Source organism: Lynx rufus, unplaced genomic scaffold (genome assembly GCF_022079265.1).
Source record: "Lynx rufus isolate CCGP_SWC_20201006 ecotype Redwood Valley unplaced genomic scaffold, mLynRuf1.p SCAF_16, whole genome shotgun sequence".
In the NCBI taxonomy this organism is placed as follows: Eukaryota; Metazoa; Chordata; class Mammalia; order Carnivora; family Felidae; genus Lynx; species Lynx rufus.
Window position 1 is genome coordinate 14,240,236 of NW_025814830.1, and position 10,335 is coordinate 14,250,570.

A 10,335-nucleotide genomic window follows, 5' to 3' on the forward strand; every position below is an offset into this window, starting at 1 on the left:
GATAATAAACTTCACCTCATGGGGCTACGGGGCTACGGTTGAGTGAGACAGGCTTTATCACTCTGTGGGATGGGTTCTCTAGCTCATGGATTCTCAGCAGGGCCAACATTGCCCCCCAGAGAGGAGAAAATTAGTTCCAAGGAAGCAATGGTTTGTGGCTTTCCAAAGGGCCACGCACACACAGGAGTAGGTATAGAGTGTGTCTGTTGTAATTAAAGTTTCACAGGCAGGGAAGAGTAAGGTGCTGAATAGGAAAAAATATCCAAAAAGGCTCCTTGAGAGGACAGAGATACAAAGAAGTTTGAGAAACAGTGCTGTAGCTAAATATTGAGTAGCTTTTGGTGTCCATTGTGAGTCAGGTGCCCAATTACTGGCTCTCTTTTGCAGCTAGAACTGTGTTCTTCTGACCGCTGTCTTGGGAGATCCAAGCTGGCTTGACCTCTTCTGGCATCCCCAGAATTTCCACCTCCCCCGGGGGCCCCCCACATGCTTGCTCTGCCAACCGGTGAGAGGGCACGATGCTCGTCACTCACACACGTGCTCCCACGCCCTCTGTCTGCCAGTCTCGTTTCTCTGCTTTAGTCCCAGGATACACCTTCCATTCTTCCCTGAACAGCCCTTTCCCTTGGCTTCTGCAAAATCTGGAAAATACTACCGCAGTCCCCTCACCACCACCCAGACAATGGCCCCAGCGTCTGATGACTTTTCACCCTCCCCACCCCTAGCCTTTTGCTTATACAGACTGGGGAGGGGGTAGTGCTGGGTGATGGTTGGAAGCAGCAAAGCCCTCTAAGCTGCCTCTTATTCTTCATGATAAACCCTGAGAAAAAGGTCAGGCTCCTATTGTTCATGGCTCTCTCTAGAATGTGGAGTTTCCAACTCCTTTTTGTCCCCAGTTGGGTCCTTGTTACCAGTTTTGGAGTCGCAGGACTCCCTGTCACCCTTGTTCCCTTTCTGAACCACATAGACTCATATTTATATTAACTTCTTAGCTTCCACCAGGGACTGAGTTCCTTGGGACAGAAGATGAGTCACAGGTCCTCATCTTCTTCTGAGCCTGAGAAGAGCTCAGGCCTTCATCTCAGCACCGAGATGATGGCTCTCTCCTTCCACCCGAAACCCAATCCCTCACCCACAGCCAGCCCTCATTCTCCAGCGACCTTAACCCCAGCAAGAAAGCAGACGCTAATATTAAAAGTCCTTGCCGTTCTCAGCCCAGCCACCTGCACACGGTTCTCAGCCCAGCCACCTGCACACTGTGGGTGCACAACAAATGTTTTTGAACTAAGGCCAAGTGAGTGCCAACACATGCCCACGTGTCTCTGGTTGCCTTGCTGGGCGAGGAGGCTCTAACCGACTGTTTCTCATGCACCACTCCTCAGGGAGAAAGGCAAACTTACTAAATGGTCACATCTCGCTAAAAATAGCTAAGAGTATGCATCTATCTTTGAAGTCAACTGTGCTGACTAATTTATTTTTTCAAGTGGGTTTCTAATAAAGAATAGGGGAAGAGGACTTAGCAACGCAGAGAGCTGAGCTGCTTTGCATGTAGTTCCAGTTTTCCTCGTGGCCTGTTTACATTTGTCCCGGCCACACTGGCTCACTGGCTCTGGAAGCCAGACTAAGCATGATCCATATGGCATCATACGGATGATACGCAGCTGGAGTCAGGAGAGCAGAGTGGGTGAGGGGCACGGGACTCCGAGTCGGCTAATTCCAGCCTCCAGTCCTGCTTCACTCACTTACTGGCTGTAGGATCTCAGGTAGAAGGCTTCACCTGCCTGGGCCCATTCCCTCGTGTGTAAAGTGAGGTATTCTCACTTGCTCATTTAATAACAGTACCTGCCACAGGGTTTCGAAGAAGATAATGGATCAGGCCAAGTCCTTCCCCTAAGTGAGCTGGTATTTTTATGCCTCCAACCTGGATCCTCTCCCGACATCTAGGCATCCTATGGTTTAGCCCTTTCCCTCCGGAGTCTGGGTGTTTTATCCTTCCATCCATCAATCCCACCTGATGCAGATACATCATAAGCAAAAAAAAAAAAAAAGAATAAGGAAAGACCGTTCTCTTTTGCTTGCTACCAAGTTTATTGGTAATTTTTCTACTGTAATTTTTCATAAACGTCCCTAAAAGTCTGAATTTACTGAACAATGGGAACCTTCTGTGAGAGCAGGATGCTCCCTGAAGCCTGGCCTGTGTCCCCACTCTCACCCTGCTGGGTAGGAACAGCTCTGAAGGGTGGCTTCTTCCACTGCCTGGCACATCTCTCAGGCCTTCGTCACTGCTGTCGATTCCTCCTCCGTCACCTTAAGGAAAGCCCAGGAGCTGGCCGTGGGGGCTCCCGCTTCTCTGGTGCCCGCCCTCCTCCTGTTTCCCAGGGCTGAATCCCTAGGGGGCAGGGGGTGGGAAGCGAGGGCAGTTGGGTGAGACCGAGAGCCGGGCTTGGGTGAGCACAGCCTGGTGCTCAGTCACGTCAGTCCCCAGCCCCCTGCTCCCCGGTCCTGCCCGACTTGAGCCCCCGCCAGGCCCCTCGGCAGCCCAGCCTGCTCCACAGCCCTCCAGGAGTCTCCCTCCTGTTCTCTACGTTGGACAGCTCCCCCGGCTGCCCCCCTCGTCATTCTTGTCCTTCAGTTGCATGCTGTCCTCCTGCCTCCAAGGGCCCCAGGCCCCCGTCAGCCTCCTCAGCAGCCCCTGAAAGTCAGCCTGAAACCCAGAGGATGAAAAGTAGTAGACAAGCGGGTCGACGCAGGAGTTCAAGGTGCTGAGGAGCAGCACGTAACTTCTCCACGCCGGGCTTTCACCCTGGATGTAGCCCACGACGTGGGACACGTTGTAGGGCCCAAAGCAGACGAGGAAGTTGAGCAGCGTGGCCACCACGAGCCCAACCACCCGCCTCCGCCGCCGGTGGTTGGTGCCTCTGCTGAGCACCCACACCAGGTGGCTGTAGCAGTAGATGGTGATGAGCAGGGGCACCCCAAAAAGGACCACAGCCATCTCCAGCCTGACGGGCAGGAGAATCGCCAGCTGGTCCTTCTGGAACTCCAGGTAGCAGGTGCCGTTGGTGGCCTCCCCGGAGAATTCTATCACGTAGACCACGCTGCAGTGAGCGGCAGCCAGGAGCCAGCAGGCCCCGCTGACCAGGCCGGCCTGTCCCGGCCTCGGCCGGGCCTTGTACCACAGCGGGTAGGCCACGCTGAGGAAGCGTTCGACGCTCACAGCTGCCAGGAAGAGGGAGGTGAGGTAGAGGGTGGTGAAGAAGAGGGATCCGGAGAGGGGGCAGAAGATGAAGGGCAGGGGCCAGCGCATGCCGTTGGCCGCCTCCACCATGCGGAAGGGCAGGAAGAGCAGCAGGAGCAGGTCTGAGAGCGTCAGGTTGAGCAAGAGCACGTCCACAGCCACCGGGCGGCGCCGCAGCTTGCCCACGAAGATCACCAGGGCCGCCAGGTTGAGGGGGAGCCCCACGAGGAAGGTGAAGAGGTACACGGAGAAGTAGAGCCAGTGGTTGCCGGGGGAGAAGGACCGGTCCGGGCTGGTGTCCATGGTGATGGCCACTGGAGAAAGAGGCGGACGGAGGTGGCAGTCTGGGTGGGGACCTTGGTGCCCCATGCCGACGGCATCTCGACCGTTGGCAGGGAACACTGTCACCGCCCCGACTCCCTCATTGCCCCCCTGATGCTTTCCTCAGCAGCGTCACCCTGCCTGTCTTCCTGGTCATACCCTGTCGCCTGTCCCTTCCCCGAGAAAAGCAAGCGCCGAGGCTCCCCCTCCAGACCCCCCAGAGCCCCGTGCTCACCTGCTTATTTGAGAACCCAACTGCTTTTCCCCCAGCACCTCGCCGGCTCCTCTAGAGAAATATAGTTAGCTATTTATCTGGCAGAACTGATAAAGACAGATGACCTCATTCACCGTTGGGCAATCGCACAAAAGATGCCTTTTGCTCCATCACCAGCACCGCGTGAGTATGCAAAATGAGGAGCAAATTCCACCGCGGCGTGCTCTCCGGCTGCCTCGGAGGGGATGCTCTACCCAGCCCCGAGCCGACCTCATCTTCCCCTCCCTGATCCTCCACTTGAATTGTATCTGCTTCTCTGGAATGGCGGTCGTCCAACTTGCCTTGTAAGGGCAGGAAGCACGACGCAGTGATGGAGGGCCCGTGCTCCGGAGCCAGAGCCCGGGTGCGATGCCGGCTCCGTCACTAACTCTGGGATTTGGGGCAAGTGACCCAAACTCTCGATCTCTGCTTTCTCGTCCTCAAAGCAGGGATAATCACGGTACCAATTTCGTAGGGTTTTGTTAGATTAAGGCATTGCTACTGCCTGTCGAGTGCTGAGAAGGGAAGCGGGCATGTTATGGTAAGTACTAACAGATGTTAGCCGCCAACATCGCAGTCATGGGTGTGGGCTTGTCTCTGGGGTGATGGGAATAACAACAGCACTAATAATGATAATGATGATCGAGGGGGCACGTAATGCGTGGCAGGCACTCTGCTTCTGAGGGCATCGCCAACCTGCCCTTCGCCTCACAGTGGGGAGGTGACTCACTGCTACAGCCTGTTAAGCATCACCAGCAGGGTTCAAACTGAAGCTCTGTCCAGCTTCAGAGACTTCTTCTTTATGTATTCATTCAAATATTTATGGAACATAATGAGAATACCATTCTGTACCCGCTGGGATGGCCATAAGCAAAAAATTAGATAATACCAAGTGGTGGGGAGGATGTGGAGGAATGAGAGTCCTCATACTTTGCTGCTAAAAATATAAAATTGTAGGGTGCCTTTGGGAAGCAGTTTCTTTTTTTTTTTTTTTTTAATTTTTTTTTTCAACGTTTATTTATTTTTGGGACAGAGAGAGACAGAGCATGAACGGGGGAGGGGCAGAGAGAGAGGGAGACACAGAATCGGAAACAGGCTCCAGGCTCCGAGCCATCAGCCCAGAGCCCGACGCGGGGCTCGAACTCACGGACCGCGAGATGGTGACCTGGCTGAAGTCGGACGCTTAACCGACTGCGCCACCCAGGCGCCCCAGGGAAGCAGTTTCTTGAAACAGTTCACGTAAATCTACCAAGTGACCCGGCTCCACTAATAGGTATCTACTTAAGCAATGTTCATAATGGCCCCAAAGTAGAAACATCCCCTGGGGGCCCATCAGCTGGCGAACGGATCCACCACGTGGCATATCCACGCGATGGAATACTCTTTGGCAATAGGAAGGAATGAAACGCCCAGAGTATGGGTGAAGCTCAAAAACATTATGCCACGTGAAACAAGCCAGACATAAAAGACCATGTAGCGTATGTTTCCGTTTATATGAATTGTCCAAGATAGGCGACTTTATGGAGACAGAAAGTAGAAAGTCGATTGCCGGTTGCCTGGGGACGTAGGGGGAAATGGAATCAGCTGTAAACGAGCAGGAGGGCTCTTACTGGGGTGACGACCGTGTTCTAACCTGGATTATAGTGATGGTTGCAAGCCTTAGTCAGTGTACTAAAAACCCTGACGTGTGCACTTGAAATGGGTGAATTTTATGATACGTAAATTTTATCTCAAGTAAGTTGTTAAAAATGGTGAGCAGGGGCGCCTGGGTGGCTCAGTCGGTTAAGCATCCGACTTCGGCTCAGGTCATGATCTCGCGGTCCGTGAGTTCGAGCCCCGCGTCAGGCTCTGTGCTGACAGCTCAGAGCCTGGAGCCTGTTTCAGATTCTGTGTCTCCCTCTCTCTCTGACCCTCCCCCATTCATGCTGTCTCTCCCTGTCTCAAAAATAAATAAACGTTAAAAAATTTAAAAAAAAATGGTGAGCAAAACAAAGATGTTGCTGCCGTGGGTCTGGTGGTGGTGAGGTCTAAGGGGATTGAGTGGTAGGAGGGTAGGACAGACTAACAGAGGCAGAGAACCACTGGGGAGGCCCTTCAGGCAAACAGAAAGGCGGGTGCACAGGCTAATCTGCTGGGGGGGGCCTCTAGAAGGCTTAGGGCTGACGGGGTGGGGGTCATGAGGGTGCTGGGGGGCGGATCACGGGCATCGTGGACCCTCGGTAGGAACTAAATTCCACCGCCAAATGGAGGAGGTGCAATTCTCCGGAACAAGTGGCCCAGCACCAGCTGGAGCTCCAGAGCGGTGGGAGAGAGCGTCCCTGGCTTTATGGGAAGGGGCAGTGAGTCCGCTTGTGCTCAGGAGTTCGGGCTTTTACTGAAATTCTCTGCTGTCACCGCTGTGCAGGGAATAAACTTGTTTCTTGCTTCTGTGGAGCCCCGGGCAAGTTATGTAACTTCTCTGGTCTGTTTTCATGTAAAACAGATAATGAAATTTTCTTTGGAAGGCTCTTGCGAGCATTCATTCGTTCGGCAGACACTTCCTGAGAACCTGCTGCTACGTGCCAAGCTCCCTTCTAAGGTGCTGGGGGCAGATGAGCAAATGAAATCCCTTGCCCTTGTAGACACTGAAGCATAAGAAGAGGTAGCTTGTATAAACCAGCGCGTGCACACCAGGCATGCAGCTACCCGTTCTGTGGCATAGGCTATGCTCGCGGCGTGATCGCCTTTAGAGGAACAAGTCTGCTTCCCGCATCTTGCCTCATCAGAGCAGGTGCCCAGATGTTTGTCTCCTCCATGACCACTCTCCTCTCCCTGCTCTCACGGGTTCAGGGTGCCACTGTTTGCCTTTGCAAAGTGGACCACAAGGACGGGCGTTCACACCGATACCTCAAGTTCTTTCACATGTCCCCTGACCCTCGGGGGTCCTGCCTTGAAGGATCGCATCACGCGTCCACCCCTTCCTTGCTGTAGAGCCTCAGGAAAATTCCTTAATCCTGCAAAATGAAGATGATAATAATACTTGGCTCCGGGACCATAGCCAACTTAAGGGGCACCTTTGTACAAATTAGGAAAAGGCACCCCACTCCAGGCGGTAGCGCCCTCCACCGAGGCGCCCTGCTTGAGGAGTGGGTGATATCTTTGTTCAAGTTAGAATAACGTGCTCCTTTCTCTGGATGGAAGTAGTCCCATGCCGGGCACATGGATCGGTGAGCACAGCACAGGCTAGACTTTAGTCAATGTTTGTCCATCTGCCTGGCACTCTCGTGCAGTGAACAACCTGCCCATCTGTACGGCAGCTGCATAGCCAAACCAAAGGATTGTGTGAGTATGAGATGGGACAACACTTGTAAAGCACTCGCCGTGGTGACTGTCCCATATCAGAGACTCTATTTGTTAGGGACTCTTCGTGGTGTATATTTTCTCTAGTATTTTCTCTCCCTGCGGAGGCGTCTTTTCCTACCAACTTCCTGTTCACAGTTCCAGTGCTGCCCTCTTGTGAGTGCCAAACGGCATAACAGCGTCAGTATCTTGCCTTCTGCCTCTTCTCTTGTTCAGAAATTAAAATATTCTTTCCTAGGAGATGTTTGGGGAACAGCATCCCCCCGAACGTATCATCAGTGTGGCATTTCCTCTAGACTGGAAGAGAATTTCTACAGCATTGGCAGGTGGGCGCGAGGAGAAGAGGGACAGGCAGAGGTGGGGAGTCACGCTGATGTATGCGGAGGCAAGCTTACCTTCCTCCTGTGACCTGGCCCCTGGCCTCCGTCTTCCCTCCCCTGGGATGCGGTCTTCGACCAGGCTCAGTTCTTCCCATAAGCGGTTCCAAGGGTGCTTCCAGGCAAGGCCACCCGGCAGTTCCTTCGGCGCAGTCCCCATCAGGGGCCTGCGAGAGCAGCCGGCCTCCCCTGCTCCATGCCCCTTCTCTCCAGCGGCGGCTGCTGCTTCTGGGATGTCCCTCCTTTCGTTCTCGCCACACTTGTCGCCCGGCCGGCACCCCCTCCCAGGTAGCCAGTCACCAACGGGTTGAGCACCACACTCCAGGCACCCGTGATGAGCCCCAGTTTCCGCCAGCGACCCCCCGTGTCGGGGTGCAGGAAGGCAGCCACGTTGGAGGCGTTGTAAGGCCCTAAGCAGAGCAGCAGTGTGAGCAGAGCCCCGCCGGCCACCCAGGCTGCCCTCAGCTTCCGTCTGTGGCTCAGGCCTGACCGGGCCAGTGCCCGGAGGCAGCCCACGTAACAGAAGGCTGTGATGGTCAGGGGGAGGAAGAAGAGCAGGAGAGAAAGGCTGAGGCGAGCAGGGCCCGCTGAGGCCGGGTCCCAGGCCTCCAGGCAGACCGGAGAGCCGTTCACTGGCGTGTTGATGCCCAGGGAGCTGTTGGTATTGTCCATCCAGCCTCCTGGAGCCTCCAACCCAAAGACCAGCCCCAGGTGACAGAGGACAAGGGCCCATATGGCCACACACACACCCCAGGAATAACGCGGCCTCCGGGCAGCTTGGTACCCCAAGGGGAAGGCAGCCCCCAGGTAGCGGCCGACACTCAAGGCAGCCAGGAAGCCCCCGCCAGCATAGAGCGGAGCAAAGTGGGCCAGGGCAAAGGCAGGACAGAGCGAGGCCGGCAGAGGCCAGGCGCCCAAGGCCAGGGCCTCCACCGCCTTCAGGGGCAGAGAGGCTGCCAGCAGGAGGTCAGAGCAGCCTAGGTGGAGGGCATAGACAAGGCTGGGGGTGAGGCGGAGCCGGGCATGGGACACGGCGCCCCCAATGGCCAGGGCGTTGAGTGGGAAGCCCAGTGCAAAGGCGGCCACGTAGAGGGCGAAGGAGAGCTGCGGGGGCAGGTCCATGGGGCCAGGGCTGGCCTCCACGCTCCTGACCTCCACTCGCTCCCGGCCTCGGCTAGGCCCGTGGAGGGGTGGGGGGATCGGGGGCTCCTGGGATCACAGACTGCTAGGGTATTAGAAGCCGTCCTGTGAGATATCAACTGTCTCAATGAGGGAGGCCCACGGAGAGAAGCGGCTCCAGTTAGCAGGTGAGCCCGAGTGAGGAGCGAGGCCCGCTAGCCCTCAGTCCTCTGCTTTCTTCCCACCGTATCCTCTCTTAAAACACCATGGAAGCGTGCAGGTCCCATCGGAGGGAGAGCCTCCTGATTTCTGAGACTGGGGAGAGAAAGGGTAGAAAATTAGAGCCGGGTCCCACCGTGTGTGTGTTTTTCCTAGGACTAAGTCTCCTGAGCCCACCCCTCTCCCCTAATTCTCTGGGAAGAGAAGCAGCTGCCCCCCACACCCCCCAGGACCGTGGAGAGCCTGCCCCGCAGACAGTGGAGTGGGGGGGGGGTTGTCAGGATTTGGGTAAGGTGAAGCCTGTGGTAAAGGGCAGGCGAGGCGGGGCGCCAGGGCAGAGCCAGGGCAAGTCGGGTCCCATCAGTGCCACAGAGAATGACCTTGACCAACCTCAGGGAGCATCCTAAGCAGGTAAACTGGGGGGTCTGGGGAATAACCGCCGTGGGGAGAGGAGCCACAGAGAGAGGGACTCACCTCTTGGTGCTGCCAGATGTCTCTGAGGCTCAGGAGTCCCCCTCGATGGCCTGAGGGAGGGTGTCCAGGATGGGCAGTGAGCCGGAAGGGAGAGGAGGGCGGGGTGGCAGGGCCATTAGCCTGAGGCACCAGCAGCCTGGCTGAGCAGCTAATGGGGCATCTCAGGCAGGAGCAGAGGCCAGGAGGTGAGGGTCCAAACAGCTGATGCAGACACAGGAAGGGGACAGCAATGAGGGCTTTTTCTAGGCAGCGTGAGGAGTGTGTAGCTAGTCCCTTGAGGGAGCAGGGTTGTTGGGGTACGACCAGACCACGGCTTGTTCAGACCCGCTGTGGGCGCTGGCTTCTCTCCTCCTGGGTGAGCCCGTGGGCAGGCCCCAGCCTTTTGGGCTCACTCGTAGATAAAAACTTTGGTGGCCCACACCGTGTCTGGGGACTGATATGTGGGAAAATGAAGTAATCAATTCAAGGTGTTTCCTCTGCCCTCCCTGGATTCACACAGGCTGTGGGCACATTTTGGGAGGAGAGGGCTTCTCTGTTTTCCCTCTCCTTTCCCTTCTGGCTTGATGACTGTAGTTTCTGACCCTTTCTTCTGACGTTGGCAGGAGCGGGGAGGAGGACGGGCAAGGGACGAGCCTCATTTGGTGGCGCTGAAGTGCCGGGCTGCGGTCCCCACACTGCCTGTCTCTGGGGCACTGGGAGGGACCCTGGGCGGCACTCACTAAGGCCTGGATGGCGTGAGCCTCCCCCTGGCAATCGCCTCCAAAGAAATGATCGAATTCCCTTTCCGGACTTCAGTCACTAACGCCTCCCGTCCACGTCCTACATACGTGGTCCAGCACCTCCCTGGGGGTGTAGAAGAACTTGCCACCTGTTGTTTGTTATTTTGCCTTTGGGAAGCTGACAGAACCAAGGAAAAATCAGAAGGAGGGCCATTTCCTCTCCCGTGACAAGCCTTCGGGGAGGAGGAAAGCGGGGCGTGAAGGGAGACGTGGGGT

At 55.9% G+C, this 10,335-nt stretch overlaps 2 protein-coding genes across 2 annotated transcripts; both read right to left on the reverse strand.

The window, feature by feature from the left end:
* Nucleotides 1-2,069: 2,069 nt before the first annotated feature.
* On the reverse strand, nt 2,070-4,768 carry FFAR3 (free fatty acid receptor 3). Its single transcript, XM_047079195.1, is given in 3 exon segments — nt 2,070-2,609; nt 2,612-3,552; nt 3,795-4,768. Coding segments are annotated over 2 exon segments (1,065 nt in total). The 5' UTR covers nt 3,542-3,552; nt 3,795-4,768; the 3' UTR covers nt 2,070-2,474.
* Nucleotides 4,769-6,928: 2,160 nt separating this feature from the next.
* FFAR1 (free fatty acid receptor 1) lies at nt 6,929-8,966 on the reverse strand. Its single transcript, XM_047079200.1, has one exon. It carries the CDS (start codon nt 8,648-8,650, stop codon nt 7,688-7,690), a length of 963 nt encoding a protein of 320 aa, XP_046935156.1. The 5' UTR covers nt 8,651-8,966; the 3' UTR covers nt 6,929-7,687.
* Nucleotides 8,967-10,335: the final 1,369 nt, after the last annotated feature.

What these genes read in the sequence shown, in the direction of transcription:
- FFAR1 (XM_047079200.1), bottom strand. Translation starts at nt 8,650, where the DNA reads ATGGACCTGCCCCCGCAGCTCTCCTTCGCCCTCTACGTGGCCGCCTTT.